The sequence below is a fragment of the Nymphalis io genome, chromosome 5 (assembly GCF_905147045.1).
Source record: "Nymphalis io chromosome 5, ilAglIoxx1.1, whole genome shotgun sequence".
Lineage (NCBI taxonomy): Eukaryota > Metazoa > Arthropoda > Insecta > Lepidoptera > Nymphalidae > Nymphalis > Nymphalis io.
This window is the reverse complement of record NC_065892.1, coordinates 10,879,591-10,905,565: the sequence shown is the minus strand read 5'-3', so window position 1 is coordinate 10,905,565 and position 25,975 is coordinate 10,879,591. Positions and strand designations below refer to the sequence as shown.

The 25,975-nt window shown below is 33.2% G+C and overlaps 1 protein-coding gene across 2 annotated transcripts; it reads left to right on the top strand.

The window, feature by feature from the left end:
• Positions 1-135: 135 nt before the first annotated feature.
• Positions 136-25,975, top strand: LOC126768618 (folliculin-interacting protein 2). 2 transcript variants are annotated; one of them, XM_050486812.1, is made up of 13 exons: positions 136-338; positions 1,630-1,819; positions 4,441-4,553; positions 5,453-5,616; positions 8,195-8,302; positions 10,153-10,298; positions 13,798-13,919; positions 14,803-14,943; positions 16,661-16,810; positions 19,855-21,368; positions 23,118-23,244; positions 24,044-24,155; positions 24,543-25,975. In XM_050486812.1, the coding sequence occupies exons 1-13, from the start codon at positions 268-270 to the stop codon at positions 24,747-24,749; spliced, it is 3,165 nt and encodes a 1,054-aa protein (XP_050342769.1). In that variant the 5' UTR covers positions 136-267; the 3' UTR covers positions 24,750-25,975. The 2 variants fall into 2 exon arrangements, with proteins under 2 accessions (XP_050342769.1, XP_050342770.1); XM_050486813.1 differs by lacking the exon at positions 136-338 and adding an exon at positions 414-872.

Genomic DNA, 25,975 nt, shown 5'->3' with positions numbered 1-25,975 from the left:
TTTAAGTATTTTTTGCGATAAAAATTATGATACAGATAAAGCAAAATTTTACAAATCCCGACCTTGACCTTTGTTTAAAAGTAAGAATGTGTTGTCTTTGGTAAATCATATGACTTTCGCACGTGATATGTCAGATTATTTACATTCAAAGTGTTTCCGAAATGCAATCAAAAATTAAATATTTTCGATAACCTCGTAATCGGATATACATGATGATGTCGACTAACTTAGAATCCGAGGATAAAGTGAAATGTTGTGTGTGACACAATGGCATTAATAGATAACATTTTTTCTAATAAGAGAAAACTTGATTATGATTATTGGGACTCACGAAATAGGTACGTCATTATGTATGCTTATTATTTATTGTTTTCTATTTTTGTATAAGGGAAACTTTGAGGAATTGACGCACTAAGCTTTCAGAGTTCTCTTGTTTGTTGGATTCATTGAGTTGCGAAGTTGAAATTGGTGACGCACAAGACTGGCAAGTGGCAGTGCGGTGAGTATCACCGTCACCGACTAGCTCAAAGCGGGGGAAGTCTCGAAGCATGTGATAAGCGCGGGGGGGCGCGGGGTGGCGTGGGCGACGGCCTGATCACGTCATTTAGGAAGAGGGGCGGCTCTGCTCCATCAATGTTTACTTACTATTTACACGCGAGCTAGTACACTCGCACATTCCAAGAAACTCGGCCGTCGGTCTATTGTCTTTCGGCCGTCAAAGTGCATTTAAAGTGAAATCTTTTTGTTATTGCATTTCTTGGACCGTGTGTGCATGTGGAATAAATTTTCTTCTTTTGAACTTTTATAATTTGCATTCTTGGTGAAACAGCTGTGGGATTATTTAACCGACTATGAAATAAAATGAAATTTAGGTAAACATGTCTTGATGCTGTATTTTTTATTTTCCAAGCATAATTTCAAGTCTAGACCTTTCTATGACAATATTTATGAAGTTTAAAGCTGCTTTAAAGCAGTCTCATCTTGTTTGTACTGTTGTTAATAAGGAAACAAGTGGTTCATTTGATAAATTAATAACAGTGTGTGCTAAATAAAGATAGCATCTATTTTTATTGTCCTTAAAAATTAACAAAATAGTTTAATGTGGCAAACATTGTTAACTATTACTTTAAAATTTATAAGATCCCACTCAAAATGTATAATTTTTATATTATTAAATATATCATTTGAATTATAATGGTAGAAATAAAAATAAAATTTACTTTATATAATATGATTATATATATAAATGAAGCATGTGTCTGCATCAATGCAAAGAGAAAGTTTTTGTGATGTACATTGTACGAATTCTATTTATACATTTTTATGTGTAAAAAAAAGTATAAAAGACATGTGATACAACTACATACCTATATTAAGATCAATTGGTTTATTCTCAATTTGAAATTATTACAAAACAATACATGTTTTTTTCATGCAATTAACACTTGTAACTACATAGTGATAGTTGAAAACTTAAAAAATGATAGATGTTTCACAAATATTTAATCAAAGATTCTTTATTTTTTTATTTGTAATTAAACCCATTGAAGGAAAATATAGTTTCATTTGTTGATTTCCAAAAGTTCCCTTTCACAAATTATGCAATGTATAATAAAAATTCATTGTCAGGTCTTGTGAAATAACTTCGCAGCAAGTGCGGTTGCTTCTATACAAAGAGTGTGATCGCAGGGGAAGAAAGGTTTTGTTTGATTCATCAACTATAGAAAGACTACCGGCACACAAAAATGATAAACCAGATTATAGAAACACGGATAAGATTCCTTGCATTATGGAAGTTTCAGATGGATACACATATGTGGTATGTTAAATTTTTTTTATTCTTAAAATTATTATTATTACAAGTGATATTTAATAATAATAAATATTAAAAATATTTAATTTTAAATAAAATAATGTAAATGTACTAGAAGTATTGTATAGTAAGTTAGTGCATGTGCAATAATTTAATTTAATGTATACCAGAAACCCTTAGAAAATAAATCCTAAGAGCCTTCATTCTTGCCTGAATACACTTCACAACCAGTAAATGAAAAAATACACTTTCATAACAAGAATCTATTATCATTCTTTTGTACAATTCAATTTTTTATTTATATTTCGGTTTAAAGAAATAAGTTCTTTGTTATAAAACACAGAAAAATAAACTAATGATCTCTATTTAACATATTTAGTACATATCTTTTATACCTTTGGTGATACATATTAAATATTAGTTGCTTCAACCATTAATATTAGAAAAACATAATTAAATTTAATAATGATAGTGTCTTGTAATTTAAACTATAAACATAGATAAAATAATCAATATAAACCTTCAATAAAAACGATTTACCCTCAAACTGAAAGTTTTTGTTTATCTGTGATAAAATAAAACATTCTATTATGATTTAGGTTCTAATTTTCTATCATAAATATTTCCTATGTATATGGTTTTAGCATATTTGTCAAACAAAACAGTTGAAAGACTGTTTGTTATGGTTAAGTTAGAATCACAACAGTGCACATAATCGCGTTATGTATACAAGGAGTTATTTATCAAAGACCTAACTGTAACAATTTATAAATAAACATAACAATTGAGACATACCATCACGAGACAATCAATTCACAGTTTATTCGCATTACGATTCTATATTTAGACCACTTTATGTGTTAGCCTTCTCCATTATAATCGAGCTTGTAAATGGATCTAATGAACTATATTGTGGGACTGTAATTTTAGCACTATACTAATTGTATGAACATCACATGTCTTGTTTTATACGTCAATTAAATTGGTATATATATATATTGTCGCCGAGATGGTCCTGTGGTAAGAACGCGTGAATCTTAACCGATGATCGTGGGTTCAAACCCGGGCAAGCACCACTGAATTTTCATGTGCTTAATTTGTGATTATAATTCATCTCGTGCTTTACGGTGAAGGAAAACATCGTGAGGAAACCTGCATGTGTCTAATTTCACTGAAATTCTGCCACATGTGAATTCTACCAACCCGCATTGGAGCAGCGTGGTGGAATAAGCTTCAAACCTTCTCCTCAAAAAGAGGAGAGGAGGCCTTTAGCCCAGCAGTGGGACATTCACAGGCTGTTACGGTTACGGCAATATATATTGTCTGTATTTTGTCAATGATCGACGTAACAGAATTCAATATTTGGATACGTAATGTCTTCTATAGTATTTACATAACATCTATGATATTTATATACGGTTAATGATATTATATAAATTATGTTTATTAATTATAATTATAAAACTTTAGGTAACGGCTTAGAGGTTTGATCTTTTGTTCATAATTGTTAGCATTTTATTTATCAATTTACTTTATGACATAGAGTTAAATCGGTCAATTGACTTGAAATAGTGTTTTCTTTACTGATTGAAATAATATATTGATAATTCGTATCAATTATCTAACGATTTAATATTAACTGATAAAGTTGTTGTTTGCCGTATTTTTAAGTCAGAATTTGAGGTTTTTATACATTCTAAGAGTTAATGATATTTTTTAAAAACTAAGAATCCTCAGCACGAATTTTAACAGCAGTAATAATTTTTTATACCGTTTTCGCATACGCCACTTATAACAGAAATTGTTAAAACGAGACATCAAAATAAATTATTGTCACCTTTTTAAAGACGTAGAAATAAACCGGCTTTTAAATTATTGCAATATGGTCCTCACGTGATAGAGTTTTAGACGGCAATTTAAACTGTGAACTTTAGATCGTAGGCTAAAGCTTTATTTTTTCAGAATATTTTATTTTATATTAATAATGATAATTTTTGCACTTCTTTTGTAGAAATTTTATTAACGTTTTTATGTGCATATCTATTGCACAGTAGTAATTGAATAATGTGTTATAAATATTTCGTACGGCTTTAAAGATCTATTAGTCTATATTTGGACGGCATTGCATTTGGTTTAAAATAATATTCTTTGCCTCCTATTACCGGCTTACCGACCTCGATGTAGTATATTATTAAAGTAAACACACTTGAATTTCCGTAACATTGATTTTTATTAGCATTTCCTTATCTCATGATTAACTAAATATATCTAGTATATATATTAGCTAGCTTATAAGGCTTACGAGTTCCGGGGTTCTAATCCCAGATCGGGGCAATAAAAAGTTATTAAGATTTTTCCCTTAAGACATTCCCAATAATAACACTTCCAATATATCTCCTGCGTAGTTTTCTATTATTCATTGAGAATGGCCGCCGAAATCGGAGGAGACGAGCGATAGGTATAGATAATTAGAATAACGATGCAATTTGTAAATTCTCATATTTTAAAAGCATATATTAATAAAAATCATCTTTATACAAATTATTTTATATAACTAAGCTACTAAGTTAATCTACAAAACAAACTCGTTTATTTTTTTATAACTTTATGCGTTTTCCTTTGTCTAGTATAAAGGCCAAGCGACGGATGCTAGCGTCCTCGGTGAGATGATATTCGGTGCGGTTGCAATGAACTGCAAGAGCGTTTCATTGAAAATTCACATCATGAATGATCCGAAAAGGTAAATTATCAGCCATTTTATTAACAATATCGATTAAAACTACTTGTAACGTTACTATTATTATTATATTAGATTAAATATTTAAAAAAAAACACTACAAGTCATGACAGCGTAAATTGTGGATATAATTTCAACATTATTTCCTCGTTGAATTTGCAATAAGATATTTGTAACGAATATTGCGCTGCTTGTTCACTATATTTGATGTAAAGCGGGGACAATGCCTAACGTTGACATCGCAAATGGCCATTTATTTGGGGGCTGTCCGTGTTCTCAGGACACGTTTGCTCCTCAGGCCATCACTTTGCCTACCCTTTATATGAGCCTCGATAAGCATTTTTAAAACAAATTGATTGTCTTCATACATAAAAAATAAACAAAATAATTAATATTCACAACTGCGACTAATTAATGTGCACGATGACCGATCATACCAAAATCATTCCGCCTTCATGTAACTGTTTCTAGAATTTTCTTGTTTGTCTAAATTGGCGGTATTGACTTAAACAAAGGATCGGTTTTTAAAAGAAATTATTTTTATTTTTTAGTATTATCTATAAATTTATTGTTAATTCCAACTTTCATCAAGATAAAAATCATGAAGCAAAAATAAAAAAAAAGTATAGAGAATTTCATTCTTTCTGATCGTTAATGTTTTAAAATTAAAATAAATTTGATGATTTAACAGATGAAATTTGCGTTTTTTTAATCTTTAATTTGAAATATATCAACTGCACGGTTGTCATAATAAATTGAACTCGTTGACTACTCCTTAAGACACGCCATTTAAGAACAAAAAAACATTATGAAAATTTGCAAAGAAAATTGACATTAGTCTTTAAGACATTGACATTAGTAACTACACGATCTTATTTTTTTATGCAAGACTTTTTATGTAGGTTAATGTGCACGAAGATATTCAACGTGCCACCGTCGCGGATAAGTCGTACAAAGACTGAGGCGAAGAGTGGACACTTGGCCACCCACTCGACGCCGCTTAACGTGCCATTGCTGAAAGAGGAAGGAGTTTCGCTAAGTTTTTCTTTGGATAGAGGTGACTCTGGTAAGTAGATACACGTTTTCTGTACTGATGTATGTAGTTACTACGTTTTACATCCCATTTAATGTACATATTTCAACAAAGTCCATATTTTAAGGGGTCAAGGGTTTATTTTAGAGTCATGTTACTTGTTATCTGTTATGGCGTGATGTTTTTATATGGATTTATGTCCATACTTCTGGAATACCAACAGCATGTTATGTTGTTGATATAATATATACTAGAAGTTCTGGCTGATCTCGGCTACATTTCCAAAGTTCAAGACTAATCAATTACGCTATACATATTATAGTGCACAGAGACAGTTGCACTTTCTATGCTCTCACTAATAGTCCGATGGCCGCCAATTTGCGTTTGGACGGACGTTTGAAAATCTGTACGGCTTTACGTGCTTTAACGATATTATATCGGAAAACTGTAAAAGAGAAACTTGCTTTGTATATTGAACGTAACTTTTGTATTACATAATAAGAAAACTTAGTAATATTTTCAATAGTTTTCTATTTTTAAAATTTTGTCATCATAATAACGCTTGCTTTTCGTAAAGTTTTTATGATAAATTTGTTTCACGAAAACGATACGAAAGACTATCGCTTACTTAAGTTTTAATAAATGTCGATCAGTTAATAAATGTCTGCGATTGCCATATACGTTTAAAAATATCTTCAAAGTTTATTTTAAATGCGTCGACGTTTCGTCACGATTTATTTTTGGTACGAAATACGAATCACGTGATAAATTATTATGTTATATGTAAACATTTTGTTGTTTGCAATATCAGTTAAGTAACCTTATTATATATATATATAATTAATATAATTTTAAGGCACCAATATATTATCTTGCCATTTATATTTATATTTTTATTCGAATAAAGTAGCGTGTCTTGTAGTTTAGTAATTAGTTTAAGTAGTTTTTTAATTTTTCGTTTTTCGCCACTCGTATACCTTTGTGCATAAAATCAATGAATATTTAACGATTAATTCCGACCTTGACTGCATTGACCCATAGAAGCCTTTAAACGCTCACGTGATCGATACGAAAGTTTATTCAACTTATTCATAAAATCCTTGACAGTACCAAGAAAAAACGTACGAGATTGAAAGCGTATCGCTATAAATATACTATAATAAGCATATAAATATAATATCCGTTTTCATTCATTTTACCGCTATACAACGATACTTCGTAGTTTTGTGTTCCGCTTTGAGGATGTGAGTGAGCCAGTGTAATTACAAGCACAGGCACAAGGGAAAAAACTATAAGGGACGGTTAATATTTCTTAGAGCGCTAATGTGAGGTGAGGTGTGAGGTGGTGGGGATGGCATACAATCAGGTGACCCGTTTCCCAGTGCGCTTACCTATTGTAAATGAAAAATATCTTGCTGTTTTTGTTTTTTAAAGTTAATTAATCTCTTCCCATATATTTTAGTTGTCGAAGAATTAACTCCATGCAATGGAATGCTTTTATTTATTTATTTTTTTAAATAACTATCTCATACGACTAGTAGACCTTATGTTGTTTAACTATGACAGAGAACTTTACGTTAATGATAATCCTAATAATAACTGTACAAAGTTTTAACTCGATCGGATGAATTACGTGTGAATTCAAATAATACGTTCAATTAATAATTTTTTATATAAAACTAGCTACCATGACTAGATTCGTTGGAACCTGCATTACAGAAGCTTGGTGAAATAATATATAATATACTTCATGTCTGTCTAAAGACTAGTATGCGTTCCATTGCCTCTTTAAATTGTTTTGTTAAAACTTACGTTACGATAGAAGAACTACCTAACATACCTTCTCAGAACTTCGCATAACAGTACAAAGTTTCATCGCAATCGAAATAATAGTACAGGAATTCATATTGGACAAACAAAGGAACATTGATTTTTATATACGCAAACAAGCAATGTTATCAAGTAAATCAATAACAATTTTGAATAACAAGTGTTGATAAGTATCAGAAAAATAAGATTATTTACCAAAAATGATAATTTTATAGACGAACGATTTTTTTAATCTGTTGTTTTTTTTTTGTATTTGATTTTTATCGAGCACATAGTTATTATATATAGTTTGTATTGCTGTATCGTTGATAACGTATTTATAAAGTCAAGATTAGTAATCTCACTCATCCGCTTGCCTTGATCTCTCACTAATTATATGTTTTGTACATGTGGTAAAAAGCCGAGATGGCCTAGTGGTAAGAACGCGTGAATCTTAACCGATGATCGTGGGTTCAAACCCGGGCAAGCACCACTGAATTTTCATGTGCTTAATTTGTGTTTATAATTCATCTCGTGCTTAACGGTGAAGGAAAACATCGTGAGGAAACCTGCATGTGTCTAATTTCATTGAAATTCTGCCACATGTGAATTCTACCAACCCGCATTGGAGCAGCGTGGTGGAATAAGCTCCAAACCTTCTCCTCAAAAGGGAGAGGAGGCCTTAGCCCAGCAGTGGGACATTAACAGGCTGTTACTGTACTTACTGTACATGTGGTACGGTAAGAGAAACCTTTGTCCGGTACTGGTTTGTTTATGTTCTGAACGCATTAAATTGTTTTAGGTTTTTATGGGGAACAATCACCATATAGCAGCGTGGGTTCAACCTATGATTACTTCTCCATGTTTGACACTTGGGATGTGAACTCTACAGACGAATACTGCTTCTACAGTAAGTATTATTATAGAATATTAATTCTTATGTTCCTTTGACTAAAAATGTTATTTTAGCTGTCGATATTATTGGGGAATTAAATTAAAAAAAATAATTGAAAAGGTTGAATCCATTTACCAGGCCTATTCCGTCTGTTTGCTTGTCGCAAGGCGAGATAAAGGTCTTCTGAATAGTTAGGTGAAGTTTTCACTGATTGCGAATAATATTAAATGGGTAATTATTCTTTTACAAAATTTGGCCAAATTTTGTATTGAGATAAGGTTTTGCTTTTCAAGTTTATCTATCTACTTGTCTTTCCTGAAAAAAAACCGCAATTTTTCACACAATTATAGCAATCAAAAGCTAAGGTCCAAGCTAAGGTTGGCACGGAAACATTAGTGCGTTAGACCGATTGGTATTCGACCGCTTGTTATAAATTAATAATTATGTCCTCTCTATACAAAAGACTTCCATTTTTATTTAATTGTTTAGCAATACAAAACAATGAATACATATCTGCCTATCTATACTTTTAACAATAACCGACATTCCAAATAATAATAATATCCTGGAACATTTTTCACACACGGCCATCTGATCCCAAATTAAGCTTGTACAAAGCTTGTGCTATGGGAACCAGACAACTGATATACTACATATACTACTTTTATTTTGTAAATACATAATTATATAGAAAATTACACCCAGACTCAGGACGAACAGACATGTTCATGCACACAAATGTCCGTCCTGGGTGGGAATCGAACCCACAACCTTCGGCGTGAAAAGGCAAATCTACCAACCACGCTAACCGGCCCGTCAAAATTAAATTGGTGGACTATTCAAATTGCTCACACTATTGTGTAAAATGATCAAATGTACTTACTGTACGTACTGATAAAACAATTTATTTATAATAAATGTTTTTGATTTCGAATCTCTTCACAATCTCTTTTAAATATCTCACTTGAGCACGGTGATGTTGTGCGATAAGAGAATATTGAAGACCACTGTTTAGATATCATATACTTTATCAATGCGGAACTAATTTTTATAAAAAACTATAACCGCTAAACGACGATGATAGTTCGTTCACCTTTACGCGTACTTTTATTGTATTTTTTTATTTTTATTTCTATATCATAATTGACTAATAAATTATTATAATATAAAACTTAAACTAATGAATAATTGCTATGAATAGAAAAATATCTCCAAAAATTTTCTCTATCTGTCTCTTATCTACTCTCCTTTAATCTCTTTTATCCAGTTTGGACATAGGCAGTTTTGATGTTAAAATTACATATGTCATTTGCATAAATTGTAAATAAATATAAAATAACTCATATATAATTTCCTCGTATATCCACAATAAAACACACGTAACACAAACGAAAGAAAACATTTGACGTTTGTGAAGATTTTTTTCTTTAATTTAATACTTCTGTGAAATTCAATAAATTGAATAAGTTTTAGAGAATATTTTGCCATATAAACACTAAACTATTTTGCACATTGCTTGTTAATAGGATTGTGTGCAAGCCCGCCTGGGTGGGTACCACCCACTCATCATATATTGTGCTGCCGTTTTAGCAATAGTAATTATTGTTGTGTTTTGGTTTGAAGGGCGAGTAAACCAGGGCGAGTAGACATAACATCTTAGTTCCCAAGGTCAATTGCGCATTGGCGATATAATGAATGATTGATATTTCTTACAATGCCAATGTTTGGATTGCGGTGACCACTTAACATCAGGTGGTCTATTTCTACCTACAAAGTCCTGCCTATATACTTTAAAAAATTAAAACAATTGTTTGTATCCATAGTCTAAGATATATATTATATTAATAGGCGTGTTTGTGTATCAGCTCCGTGTGGTCGCAAGTTGAGCTGCTCCAGCAACGGTAGCTGGCAGAGGCGAACTTTCCAGAGCATGGCCACTAAGTTCGACCTCGGACAGGCGAACTACTTGAATGTACCAACATCAAGTACCGTCTCCAGCGTTGATTCGCAGGTATTGTAACACTTTCGATATTATATAGAGACTATTATTTGTTTTTGTTTGTATTGTAGCAATAATCTCGAAACTAATGGACCGATTGGAATGTTGTAAGTTAGTAGACTGTTGAGCTGTGTTAACAGCGCCTTAATAGACGCATTTTACTAATACTCTTGTATTATACGTTTGAAAATATATGATTGCGGCTCGTTATAAAGCTTTTCATTGCACAAATTATAGTTGATTGTCAGTTTTCACTTTTTCTTGAATGAAAATTATAATCAGACGAACTTTCCAACTGAGCGATGATTACCGAATCTGAAATTATTAAAGCATGTTTACATACGCGAAAATGTAAAAAAAAAATGTTTAATTATTAGGTTTAAATCTAATCTTAACTTAAAATAGTGCAGGCATTAATACGTTTTAGGGGATATGTTAAGGTGTGTCCGCGAATGTGTATTCATAAAAATGTGTTTTGTGAACTTTCGTCGCGAACATCTTGAGTCAAAAGTGTTTTGAGAAGTTTATTATATTTATCAACTTAATAATGATATCGGGTTTATTTGCAAATTTATCGCTATCAATCCGCGTGACGGATCACATGAGTGGCCGGCGCGGCTGCGGTCATGTGATCCGATCGGGCAAATAGAGAGATAATTACAATAATTATGTCATTAAACTGTTATCAACGTTGTTCTGGGAAATATTTTGTTCGTGTATTACTGTTGCTTTGTAACTGCCTTCTCGGTTAAGTGGATAGCTACAATGCTATATACAATGCTATATACTATATATACATGTGTATATTTAAATAAGGAATTGTATAGTATGCCTTTTTGTATTTAGTATACAATTGTATAAGTCGCTGATGTATAATTAGTACGTAAATGTTTGTTTGTATCAATTAAAATTTCGGAACAAAAATTATAATAAAAAAAATATATATATAAAGCAAGGCAAACAAGGCAAGGCAAACAAAAAGATAATATTGCGAATCGTGAATTCCTGAATTCGAATCCGAGAGGGAAGGAATAGTCTCTCGTTTCCCAGTCGTGTTAAATTGTGAGAGCACGGGAATATATAATGCATAATATAATTCCGACGCAGTTGGCTAATCTCGGTCAGAAGGACATTATAAATGATGATATTGTTCCTAACCAAACGAATCGTCTTCGAATAAGTTTTTATTCTGAATTTAAATCCAACGGTAAAAAATTTAAATTTAGAATATTCCGAATCGCTTTTTCGCGAGTAAATTTTTTTAATATTATTTTAATAATTATCTTTTTATATAAAGCAACCACAGTTGTCTTTGACTTTGCAAATGGACTGTCAAGATAACAGTTCGCGTACCGATTTGAAAGCGGAAATATTTTTTTATTAATTTCACGATTCTAGTAAGGTTAGTTTAAAAAAAAGTTATAGTTTTTATCATATAGATAGAAAGAGAATACGAGTTACGTTAGACAACCATTAATAGTACATATCATGCATTGGGAAGTAAAACAGCAATATATTGTTATGAATGATTATAAGTTCATAGATTTTATCTAAATAAAAAAACCTAGACTGTAATCAGTTGCTAGTCAACAGTAATACTATAAACATTGCAATATATGTCGCAATGAGAATATTACACACATTTATACTAAATGTATATTATTCCGCGTTTGAGTTTACGCTTATAAGCACTCACGAGTATTTTACATAATCACGAAAAGCTCTAAATATAGGACATTACGTTGTCAGTAGTAAAAGGTGCATCATGTGATTGAAATTGTCTTCGGGTACGATGCGAGTTAAACTTCAAGGCCGACTTTGAGCGCTTTTTTATTTTTTTATTTTATTTTACATACGATACGGTAAATGGGACACTTGATGGTTTGTGTTCGATACTGCCCATAGACATTTGCCCAGTAAGAAATATTAACCATTCCTTAATGCTACTGGTGGTAAAGTTTTGTGTAAGCTCGTCTGGGTAAATACTAACGACTCATCAGATATTCTACCGCAAAACAGCAGTACTTGGTACTTGTTGTGTTCCTGTTTGTAGGGTGAGTGAGCCAGTGTAATTTCAGGCACAAGGGACATAACAGTTCCCAAGGTTGGTGGCGCATTGGTGATGTAAGCGATGGTTAAGATTTCTTACAATGTCTGGGCGTTGGTGACCACTTACCATCAGGTGGCCCATATGCTCGTTCGCCTTCCTATTGAAATGTTATATTACTTGTGCCTGACTTACTCGCTTTTGAAACCGGAATACAATAATACTACGCATTGATGGTGGGTGATATCTCCCAGACTAACACAAAGCTTATCACTTATTGCTAGGTTTCTATACATTTTTCTTCTTCTTAAAGTGACATCTTCTTTCGAAGGTCGGCGATCATTAAGGCAACTTTTATCTTTGATGCCGCGGCTCTGAATAAGGAACGAGTGCTTTTTCCAAACGATTGGCGTAGGTTTTTCAGCCAAGATGTTCTTCTTCGACCCACACTTCGTTTTCCTTGGATCTTGCACTGTATGATGATTTGTAGGTCATACTTTCGGTTTCTCATTATGTGTGTATACATAAAGTTTGAAAATGTAATGAGGTGACGTATCGTTTTACATCTGTCACATGTAATGGTTTCTTAGCGCTCGTTGTAACGACCTAAGAAATTTAATTAATGAAAATGAATGTCGTTTTCGAATAATGGCACAGCATGCACATGACCCAGTAGTATCATAACGATTTCGTCGAGTAACTGTGTCGACTCGATATGTCACGTAACATTACGTTAACCGATTATACAATTATGTAGTTGAGTATGTTGTTACTTATCAAGACGTGTACAATTTTTTGCGTAGGAATATTCTAGAAAATACTACATGGATAATTTTGATAATGGAAACGGCGAAAGGGCCAGGATCGATCACCTTATTTTTATTTTATTTATCTTTAGATTAATATAATTAAAATGCCCCTAGAGTGTATTTTGTTGTCTTTTCTCGCCGTTCCATATTTGAATTTCGTTACAAAAACCTATTTTAGAATTGTCTTGTAATTAGTGCATGGATTACCAGAATCATGTGATAACTGTAAACGCTACGTCATATCGATTTACTTTAATCTTTCGTCATGTGTGGCCTCGTTTCGTTTATTTAAAGACGTATTAAATGGCCCTCGTCTATCATAATGCTGAAATTATCATGTAATACGTAAACCTAAGCTTCTATAGGAACGGAAATGTTCTAGAACATTTGATTAAACCGTCTGCTTTTAGTTGTAGTAACTGTAACAGTGGGTACAATGTGTCATTAAAACTTTAAGCATTTAAGCGCTTCAACTAGCTTTTCGTATTGGGGAACTTACTCTTAAAGTATTTCCAATGGTTTTCGAACGTCAGAAAAGTCGGCTGTAAGTCAGCGGAATATTTTCCATGCAGTTATCATACCGCAATGACCCGTTTAGATGGGATAAGGAAAGAATATGAATTAAACAGTCCATAAATTGATTTATCCTATTTAGATATACAGCAGCAGTTCAACCAGCGGAACAACGGATAGTTTAGCGAGTTCAACGTCTGTTGTGACGAGACGAGGGAAACTTGGACTAGCATTGCTTATCACGGTTGCAGAATCTACTGATATGTAAGATTAACATTTATTCTTAAACTCTACTCAAAAGTTATATATAAATCAATATAACCCTCAATTAACTGAAGACCTCGAAATGATTCGCACAACTAAAGTTATTTTATTATTATCATTTTTAAATATATTAGTTTGCATTTAATCTTATATTTTTGTGTTTTTTTTTTCTTAATTGAAATCGGCACGAACCTAATTTATTAAAAATGTATAATAGATAATAATTTACTTAGCTTGACGCCTAGGGCATTTTTTTCTAGAGACTTCGATTTTACATATCGCCGAGGATTTATATATAGACTTATGTTACTTTAAAAGTAACGCCATCGTAACGCTAACAATGATATCATGCACAAAGTTTATTAGTACTAAAGTATCTTCAAATAGACTAAAAATATGTAATGGATAGACGCCTACTTATTCTTACATCATTCACTCGTTAATAGAAAGCTGGTAGAGCTTTGTGCAAGCTCGTCTGGTAAGACCCACTCATCAGATGTTCTACCGCAAAACAGCAGTACTTGGTATTGTTGTGTTCCGGTTTGAAGGGTGAGTGAGCCAGTGTAATTACAGGCACAAGGGACATAACATCTTAGTACCCAAGGTTGGTGGCGCATTGGCGATGTAAGCGATGGTTTACATTTCTTATAATGCCATTGTCTATGGGCGTTGGTGACAACTTACCATCAGGTGGCCCATATGCTCGCCCGCCTTCCTATTCTATAAAAAAAATACAGTTTCAACGTTTATTATAGAAAAGGTTCACCGTTCCATAATCCAGTACTATTTCCTGTAACGACAGATATTGCAAATAATAAAAAAAAACAACCCATGTTATCAATTAAAAAAAAAAAATTTAATATTGTTCTCGCGTCAATCATAGGGACCTCATTCGTCGTTGTATGGAACACTCTCCGCAACTTCAGGCCCTGGTGTGTCGGTTGCGTCTCGCGACACTGGCAGCGGGAACGGGAAGCGCCTTCGTATCAACCCTTCATAAGGCTGCCGGAGATGCTGCGAGATGGTGAGCGTCATTTGTCACTAATAATTTCTCGGACGAACCTAATTTCTATTTACTGATGTGTTTCGAAGCAATTATAATTATTTTTTTTTTGAATGTGAAAGTGTTTTTTTTTAGTTTATGCTTTCACGCCTTAACGGTAAAACATATCGTCACGATATTTGGCACGGCGATTGTTTCATATACGATGTACAAATTCTTAGCGAGTGTGAGTATAGATTTATATTTAAATTGCAATTGCATAATAATTAAGATGTCATTTGAAGTACGCAATAAAACCTACTCTAACCAACTCACGTATTTGTTCTAGGGAATTGATTTTTCTTCTTCTAATTCCATAGATTTCGATTCGTGTCGATCGAGTTTTATTATCTGTGTTGTTTTACCTTATATACATTAAATGTTATTATTTATTTTATTTTACGTTATATCTTTCTGTGCCAACCGTAGAACGCACCGTTGAGTTTTACGCAGAGAAATATTACGTTAAGCAACATAACTCTTGGTTATATTGAACTATAAGGCCTTGTAAGGTCTAGCTGGTTAGATGCCGTTACAAAAGTTTTTATATTAACAAAAAATTATCCTTTGTATTTATAATTTATTTACATTATTTATGTATAACGATTCAAAGGGTGTATGAGACAGTGTGAAAAAAAGGTAGGAATAACACGTAACTAAGATTGACATGGGTGACAGCGCCTTTAAAATCGGAATAAAAATCCGTAAATGTCTCACTGCTGGGCTAAAGCCCCTCAATGAGAATGTTTGGAGGTTGATAGTTATAAATGAGACTAAAATTTCATCAGACACATGTAGGTTACCACACTTTTGCTTAAATTGTTAAATTAAGTACACGAAATCTGGTGCTTACCCGGGTTCGAACCCGTCTTCCTTTGAGATTTACCTGTTCTCGCTTCTGGGTCATCTCTATTATAGTCTGAGTTACAATCGTTTCGTTCTACGGTATTCGTTCCACTAGCGTACTAATTCTATTTTAAGAGTCATGTTTCTTAATCGTTATCCATCACGTGCCCGATTAAGACGTCTCATCTATTTAACAAATGACCGATGTGCTTAAATAGTTGACGGATTGATCGTTGTTTCGACTTTATAAGTTATGGTGATCTGGACATTAGCCAGAATCGGCGGTAGTTGGAAAAATTCCTGTCAGGTCTCATTATTTTAATCGTACGTGAAATTTGTTTTAAGTATTTATTATTATGAAATGAATAGTTATTTTATCGGGTGACGAGAATTAGTAGATGATAAAATGAAAATTTACACACGCATATATACGGAGATGCAATAATATGAAAATTTCCTTATTTTAAACTCGGTTCGAATTTTGAAATGAATACAACTTAGATTTACTTTTAAAATTCGAAAAATTCGACTCGAATTTTGAAATCAGACGAGCAAAATAAACGGGTAGGTTAACCAACCATCTATTTATAAATTACTCTACCGCTAAACAGCCCTACTTAGTATATTGTGTTCCGGTTTGAGTGAACCATTGTAACTACAGGCATAAGGGACATAACTTCTTAGTTCTCAAAGTAGATATCTAATAAGTGGCGGCGTATTGGCGATTTAAGGAATGGTTAATATTTTATTGAAGTGTCATTGTCTATGCCCAATGTTGGTGACCACTTACCATCGGGTTGCCCATTTGCCAGTCAAAAAACGAAGATGTTACAATATATTATGTTAATTCCAGGTTGTCTGATCTGATGTGCGGGCCGCGGTTACAACCTGTGTGGTTAGATCTAGTCACGAGCGAGCCGCGGGCAGCGAACAAAATGGCGGACACGCTTCTTTCAGATCTATGCTCCGTTCTAGCTGTTGGTGACACGAAGAATACTAATTTGTAAGTGTTTATTTATAGTTATATATGTTTTTGTTATTAATGAAAACTAACACCACAAATGTCCCACTGCTGGGCATAAGCATCCTCTTATCAAAAGCCAAAGATTTGGCTTGCTCTAGCACCATGGTTCACTGAGATTTTGTGGCTCGAACAAATTTGGCTTGAAAAACTTTAAGGGGATGTCCATTGAACCCGCGACCACTCGTTAAATCTATTTGACTATCTCGGCTGATAGTGGTTTCATATTTAATTATATTTCTTGTCAATATTCGTCAATAGTAGTTTAAAAAGTAATTCTATAAATTGTCGTCCATATATATTATCTATTGTTGTATTTCCTTATAGAAAATGAAATGTTTAAAAACGCATCGAGATGATTTTTCAGGTATTTCTTTCATTCTTCAAGATTATGTAAACAAAAACTGGGCATTGACTTCAGTGAAACATCGTACGATTTTCAATAATAACATTTCTACGCTATTTTTAGTTATTTCAAATAACAAAAATTTCTTCATACTAAGAGTGATTGAAATACCCGCGTAGACTGCTCGCGATGTCAACAGGTGATAAAAATATTTCGTAATTCTATAACGGTAATTGATTAACTAGCTGTCTTGTGCGGCGGCGATAGCCTAGTGGTAGAACGCCTGAATCTTAACCGATGATTGTGGATTCAAACATTTGTTATTACAATTCATCTTGTGCTTGACGGTGAAGGAAAACATCGTGAGGAAACCTGCATGTGTCGAATTTCACTGAAATTCTGCCACATGTGTTATCCACCAACCCGCATTGGAGCAGCGTGGTGGAATAAGCTCCAAACCTTCATCTCAAAAAGGGAGAGGAGGCCTTAGCCCAGCTGTGGGACATTCACAGGCTGTTATTGTTACTTGTGCGGTTACACTCGCGTTGAATGTTATTGCTCCGTCCTCAGAGCGCTTCAACATAGGATTTAATAAATACTAAAAGAATTCTTTAAATAGTATTTAAATAATGTATACAAATTACAAAAAAAAAACTTTTTAGTTTTATAACCAATGTAGACTATTCTACATTTTTTTTTAAACAAAAAAAGTAGCGAAAGAGTTTTTACATAGAGCATTAGGCCAAAATATTTTGAAAAACAATTGTTATTGAAATTTTAAAAGGTTTCGACTAATATAAGTAAAATTATGTTTGTTTGGGAATCTAGTATTTCGAAAATTAATGCCATATTATATAAACCATGATAAATATTTTGGATCTACGTTATATATGGAATTTTCTTAAATGTTTTTATGACGTCTTTTAACGCTAGAAGAATCATTCAATTTTAATAATTCTCGAGGAATGTTTAACATTATATTTATGTTGTTATTTATTTACGAATTTATCGTCATATAGGTGTTAATGAATCTCTTAAAGGAAGCTTTAAACTTGTTTATTATTTTATTAGCGTGTTCTGATTATGGGTATTTTTTATTTGTTGATTCAATTACGTTCATTCATTCAGTCTACGATTTTGAGGTTACAAATAATTGTAAAAAGGAATATTTTAAATTAAACGTGTAGTTGATATGACCTTTGAGATTGTGATTCAATGGCATATATATTTTTTAAACCAAAAAATAAAACACAATGTTCGGTGATCGTTTTTCATTATCAATTTAAGTATTCGAGTCCATGTACATACTGCTTGTGAAGATTGAGTCTTTCATCTTATATATTTAAACGGACGGTGTATCTGTTTGTGATTAACAGACCAATGAACTTAAACGTTGGCATATATATATATATATATAATTGTTTCATGGAAAAAATTTTTGTAGTATCTATTGTAGTATGACAATTGGTACTTACACACGAGCAATGACTGTCGCGTTTTTGCTATTGTAATAAAAAAAAAAATTCTATACCTTCACTGATTATTATAAATCAGATTAAAATAACAATAGTCGGTGACATTGCTAATTATTTGCGTTCGTTATTTTTTATCAGATATATGCCATATGATTTTAATAATGTTTCAATATTTTTCTTTTATATTGTAAAATTGTACAGAGTAATGCAATTCCCATGCGTGTGTATTTATTCAAGTATTATCATTTTGTATTACCAATTATTAAATTAAAAATAAGGTACGCAAATTAAATTTACAATAAACAGTACATGTAATAGTTTCTATGTATTTTTTGTTGATTAAACTATAATACATTATAACAAACATTTTATCAATCGTTTAATAAACCATTATTAATTAAATGCAAGAGAGATACTTCATTGACATTTTGTTGGATCGCTTCCAACATCTCTGGAATGTAACGAGCAGTCCGAATCAAAAGGAAACTTTTGTCTTTGGACTTTTCGCCCGATAATTACATACACGTGTGAATGAAGTCACTGTCAAGTGCAACTTTTTTTTATTTTTAGCGGTCGATGTGTGTGTTTCGGTCTATTTTTATATGCTATGTTTACGTATATTTCACGTGATCGCCTTCGCGATTGACAAACTGACTGTAAATTGGTTGTATAACTTACACGTGGGCGTATAGTAACGTTATTTTAATGTTACTTTTGAGCATAGATTTTTCAAATGTAAGAGATATTTAGTATCCACTTAGTTAATGTAATTTTAAAAACTAAGGTTAGATCAATGTTTTATTTTTTTATGCTTTGGTTTATATATATTTTATTTTTGCCAGGAAGCCATAAATCTACTCCACCTGATGGTAAGTGGTAGTAGAGTCCAAACGCGACGACAGCCAGTACAGTCGGGAAGAATTTATATTCCTAGCTCGTATATATATGTCTTATTTATCGCCATTTTTGAAATGGTAGGGAACGATCACTTGGGTGGCGGGCGTGGTGATCATTGACGACCCCTCTGCGTAATCGACTGCCATCGATCAAATTAAAGTCAATCAATGTGATTTTGAACACCACTAAAGAAACTGGAGATTAATTACTTTTGCCAAATGACTTGAATTAATTTTGTTTTATAATAATTTTTTTTAAAGTTCAACTCATAGTGAATGGTATTGTAATTAGTTATTATATTGTTTCAGTTTTATCAGCACACTTCTGACCTACGTTCTCACACATCATCTCGGTTGGGTGTCTACAGTCAGTCCCTACGATCCCATTGATCCACAGAACTGTACCTCGGAAGAACTTGACACACGACGTCCGTACAATGCTCTGTGGGCACAACTAACAGACCTCTGCGGCAGTATCGGCTACCCGCCGCGTTCCGCTAGAACCATCATCACAGGCTCCAAAAACGTTCAGTTCATAAAAAGATTACTCGCAGTTTTAACGTATTTCGTACGTTGTGGTGACGTCAGTAAGAACGATTTCAAGTATCAAGACTGTTTGTTAAAGGAACCCAAGATTGTGAATGTGAATAGCCAAAAAAGTTTAGACGTAGTTAGGACCGCGAAAGGCGTAGAAGTTAAAGAGTGTAGTTTCAATGATAGTTTGAAAGTGCATCCGTTAAATAGGAGCAGTGGTGTTAGTGTCGGTACGTTAGTAGCGAGTGAGGTTAGTCTAAAAAAATCGACCACGATGGTCGATTTGAATCAAAAGCTCTCTAGTTCAGATTTCGCGTTGGATGGCAGTAGTAGTGGTGAGAGTCAGAACATACCGCTGAGAAGACATCCGACAGTGATGACCTCGTTGAAGACCTCGTCTGACTCGAGTCCGAACTTATCGGCTTCGGAGGAATGTGAGGCGAAGAAAGTCGTGTTCGTGCTCGGCGATGACGATAAGCTGGTGGGACTAAAGAACAAATCGTATGGGAAAAAGAGTGGTAAGAAATCAACTAAGCCCCCCGAACAAGTCAACACAACACATCTAGAAAAGACTGACAACTGCACCAACGACTGTGATAGGGACAAGTCATCGAGGAGCTCCGAGAGCCCGTCCAAATGCTGCGGGCAGACACTTCAACATTCCAAGCCAATAAAACATTCCGGATTTAAGTTCGAGTTCGATAAGTATCCACAGATAGTCACTAATTATATGAAGAGCAAGAATTTAGAGATTTTAGATAGACACTACATCGGTAAACCGGGTAACCTGAAGCTGGACAACTTCCAGTTCGATCCCACCTTCGTACCACCGATACAGGAAGAGAGGTGCGAGACGTGTTACAAGTGCCAGATGATGGAGTCCATGTTGCAGACGCCTACCAACGCGTCAGAAATGGAGTACATGAACGATATCCCGCGCCAGTCCGAGCCCCAGTTCGCCAAGGAGACGCTAGTCGAGGATACGACCACCCATCGGGAGATGTCACCCAAAACATTCGTTCGGAAAGTGAAAGAAAACACGATGATTGTGAACGTTGATAGCAAGCCCGATGAACGTTCTGGCTCCAGAGAGCTTGGTGCGGATGTGAATGATAAGAAAGATACAAAGCCTGCTGATAGAAATAAGCAATTGGAAGTGAAGCAAGTGATAGAGTTCCCTTTGTCGCAAGTGGCCTCGAGCAAGCTTCAGACACAAGTGCGGTCTGGCTATGAAGCTTCGTTGCTTGGCGGTCTCACCAACAACTATGTACCTGATTTAGTTTTACAAGGTAAGTAAAGTTATATATTTTATAATTAAAATAAATATACCTTACCAATATTGAAAATGCGAAAATGAGTTTGTTTGTTACGATATAACGTCTTAACTACGCAGGTGATCATTGTGAAATTTTGCATACATATTGTAAGGGATACAGAAAAAAACATAAGGTACCTATGAACCCCCTTCTCCTGACACAGAAACTAATTATATAATAAATAAAATTTTTACTTCCGTTGAACAGAAAAAATGTGAGTCAGTATATTTGTATAATTACATTTATGATCCCAATATAGACGAATCATAATTATTTGTTTTGTATGAAGTCATGCATTATTCGTTATATACTAAATGGATTTAAATAGACTCGGAATAGTAACAATTTATAACCTAAGACGATATAAGATAAATTTAATTTCTGTATTTGATACGTATGAGCAATAGCTTATTTTATATTGTCGATGTACGGTTTTGTTTTCATAGAATCGTCGAACAAGCAAAGTTTAGTCGAATGTAAATAAACTGAAGTGTATCACTTATCAGTCGTATGGTTTGACGAGCCTCTATTGTCACGCGAGCATAATGATAAGCACGTGACGCGGTTAATTAAATAAATAGAAGTCGTTTCTTATTTAAACAGAAAAATACGTAAAGTTGTTTTAGCATTTTTGTTTTGTTTGTATAGTAAAACATGTATTTTGCGCGTAATCTTTAATTGACTAAAAGTAAACTGACGTTAATGATTTGTCTTTTCTTATGGTTATGGTTATTATTTGGTCGATTGTAATGAATCTAATGAATGCTGCTGACTCGAAAGCATCAAAGTGACTGATTAAAAATAAAATAATTAATAAAGGTTGGGTAGTAATACCATTTTTTGCGATAAATGCATTTATTTAGACTCATTCTAAACATACGTCAATACAATAAAAACTATTTATAATAATAATAATAATATCCTGGGACATTTTTCACACACGGCCATCTGACCCCAAATTAAGCTTGTACTATGGAAACCAGACAACTGATATATTACATATACTATTTTTCTTTTGTAATTACATACTTATATAGATAATTACACTCAGACTCAAGACAAACAGACATGTTCATGCACAAAAATATCTGTCCTGGGTGGGAATCGAACCCGAAACCTTCGGCGTGAAAGGCAAGCATCCACCAACCACGCCAACCGTCTCGTTATAATTATTCATATCATATTAATTTCCAGTGGAAATATTAGACCTACACATACTGACAATATAACATTTAAATATATAACTTTAGTTTTATCAAATCTGTCTAGGTGTTGTCCGCGACTGCGTCCGCGTGAAAGTTAAGTACGATATATTAAAAAGAATGCATTTTCGTATTCTCTTACACATTTGTTACTTATAAATTTGTTCAATATCATTGTCAAACAGACAGAGGGTTTCTGTTTTATTATATGTATAATAAATCAGAGCAACATTGCTATTTATTATATAAATTAATATTTTAAATATTTATTATGTAGTCAAATTTAAAATTATTTTTAAATGACGATATTTTTTTTCAATATCATCCGATTTCAACGAAAGAAAGCCTAAATGTTGCTCCAAGTTTAATCTACTTGTGAATAACACTAAAAAATCCGTTCCGTAATTTCGTGGATTAGTTTCATGTACATACCGTAAAAAAATGCATTTTCGTGTTCTTTTACACTTTTCATATGGTTGTCACATTTCATATGGTTGTAATCTTTAATTTTGTTTTATAGGAACCGTCGCAAACCCTAACAGCTGGGAGGCGGAACTGCGGCGGGACCTAGACCTCACATCGTACCTGAACAAAACACTAGATCCGCCTGTGCAGTCCATCGCTATCGTTGGAGACACTAACTCATGGTATGTATGCTCTTAAATCTTATTGAGAGCTATTGTGCTGGACAAGTGATGTTTTGTTTTTTTATAGAATAGGAAGGCAGACGAGCATATGGGCCACCTGATGGTAAGTGGTCACCAACGTCCATAGACATTGGCATTGTAAGAAATGTTAATCATCGCTTACACCAATGCGGCACTAACCTTGGAAACTAAGTTACGTTAATGCGTATAATGTTATGTCCCTTGTGCCTGTAATTACACTGGCTCACTCACTCTTTAAACCGGAACACAACAATACCAAGTACTGCGGTTTTGCGGTAGAATATCTGATGAGTGGGTGGTACCAACCCAGACGAGCTTGCACAAAGCTCTACCACCAGTTTTGTTGAGGAAATGACTAGAAACTGACGCTATACCGTTTTAAATTTTAAACGAGCCACCTGATATTAAATGATCACCACCGCCCGTAGTCATTGGCGATGTTAGAAATATTAACCATTTCTTATATTGCTAATGCGCCACCAACCTTGGGAACAAAGTTGCTATGTTCCATGTGCCAGTAGTTACACTGGCTCACTCACCCTTCAAACCGGAACGCGACAATACTAAGTATTGCTTTTTAAAAGAGGCGTTTTTTTTTTCAAAAAAAGCCTTTCTTCTTATCTTATTTTAGTAATAATAAATTCAATGTAGTTTCTGATTTCGTTATCTACACCCTCCACCAAATGTGGAAAACTTTAAACGTCGAAAGAACAAACTGTATAATTTTAAAAATGGGATAGACGTTCGATGCATCATAATGTTTTGTTGTGGCGTATAGGGAGGTGCGGCTGGTGGGGCGCGAGTGCGGCTGCGGTGGGCTGTCCCCGCTGGTGGGCGGCGTGCTGGACGCGCTGCCCGCCATGCGCCAGGCGCGCGTGCCGCCGCAGCAGGTACGGTCTACCGCGCTCATCCAGCAATACTGCTCAGGGAAACCGTTTAAAAGTTTTGCTATAGATGTTTCTAAATTATATTGAAATGACGTTCTATTATTTATTTTTAACAACCAATTTTACGTATTAATTAGTACAAGTGGGCATTTGTACAAATTAATATGAATTTATTTATTTTACAACATTTATAAAACTGTCTGTTTTATAAATGTTGTCCACATATATTATTTCGCCCGTGGTTTATAAGAAACGTTATTGCACGAATTAATAACATATGACATTGTAAATTGTTTTAGACATTTTAATTAACGAATTATATGATCTATACAATAAATTTGTTAGATCTCTTTGGATTATACGATTAAATGAATTGGTTTCGTCTCACAGTGTCTCCTGTACCTCGAGAGTAAGCTCCGTGAATTCTGCGTGCTATCAAAAACGTTAGCGGACATGTTGATGTCGACAGACTTCTGCGATATCGCGACGCTGACGAAATCGCTTAACATCGACGTAAATGACGTCCCGCTGTTGTTGGCTGTTGCTACCACGCACACTCCACAGGTAGCGAAGAGATACGGTGTTAGTTATAGATAGTAATACCTCGAAGAATCATGTGCGAGATTATTATTGAGATCAAATATTTTGTTTAGCACATCGGATTGTGTAATAGAACAGATTAATTAAAGACAAGTCATTTTTTTCGTCTATGTTAAAGCATTACTCTATTTTATTTATTATTAGTGGTTAAGACCAGATTACCTGTAAAAAAGTTGTCTTGACTTTGCTAGTGGGTCATTGGTTTTTCCCTTGATTTAGTACCATTAGGTTTTTTAAAGCATATAAATTCAATTGGTTTCAATATAAAGTTAGATATTCGTATTCTAATTACTCAATGACGACTCAAGTAATGACTACTTTAAATTAATTTACTTATAATACATGCCTCGATTATATGTTCAATAATAATGAATGTTACATATCGTAATTAAGTAATTATCTAAATAATGTTTAATGAGCACATTCACAGATTAAAAATAATGCGTACACGTTTAAAAAATGTTGCCTGTATAAATGCTTTACATTATTTACATAATATATTTATTTTAAATTTTCCTTAAATATTTTTTAAAGTAAAGTATTTTGTGTATAATTATAATAATATATTTAATTATATAATGTAATATTTATAAATGTAAATATCGATGAGTCATCTGTGATTGGTTGAAATAAATTGCAAAGTGTTGCTATATTTATTTTGAATATATTTATATATATAATGAAAGTTAAGATATTTTTGATTCTAAGTCAAGTGTGCAGCTTGTATGTTAATATGTATATCGTACCAGGCCGTGTAGCTAACAGTATTTAAAAATAAGTCAAACAAAACTCCTTAGTAATAAACAAGTTTGTTAATATTCGTTAAATAAATATATTTATACATTATACTTATTCGTTTTTCATCACTGAAATATTGTATATTTTAATTGACTTTTATTTATTAAAAAAAAAAAAATCACGTGATTATATTTTAATTAAAATAAGTCTCGGTATCACATAAATTATTGATTTTTATGATATTTGTTTACATTTCATAAATAAAACGTTTTTTTAAGTAAACATGTTAAAAATGTTGCAAGTTTTTGATTTTTTCTTTAAAAAAATGTTTTATACTTATTATTATTGTCTGTCAGTATATATATAGAATACTCCAAAACAAAAGTACCTTAACACAACGTAATTATATGTTAGCGCTATTACAATTGTGATTTCACAAAAAATATTTTTATATTTAGTCAATGATTAAAATTATTTCTTTTTCA

Excerpts from the sequence above, each read along its gene's own strand:
- LOC126768618 (XM_050486812.1), top strand. The coding sequence starts at position 268 with ATGGCATTAATAGATAACATTTTTTCTAATAAGAGAAAACTTGATTAT. Across the intron at positions 14,944-16,660 it reads GCCGGAGATGCTGCGAGATG|GTTGTCTGATCTGATGTGCG; the intron begins GTGAGCGTCATT and ends TGTTAATTCCAG. Across the intron at positions 21,369-23,117 it reads ACCTGATTTAGTTTTACAAG|GAACCGTCGCAAACCCTAAC; the intron begins GTAAGTAAAGTT and ends TTTGTTTTATAG.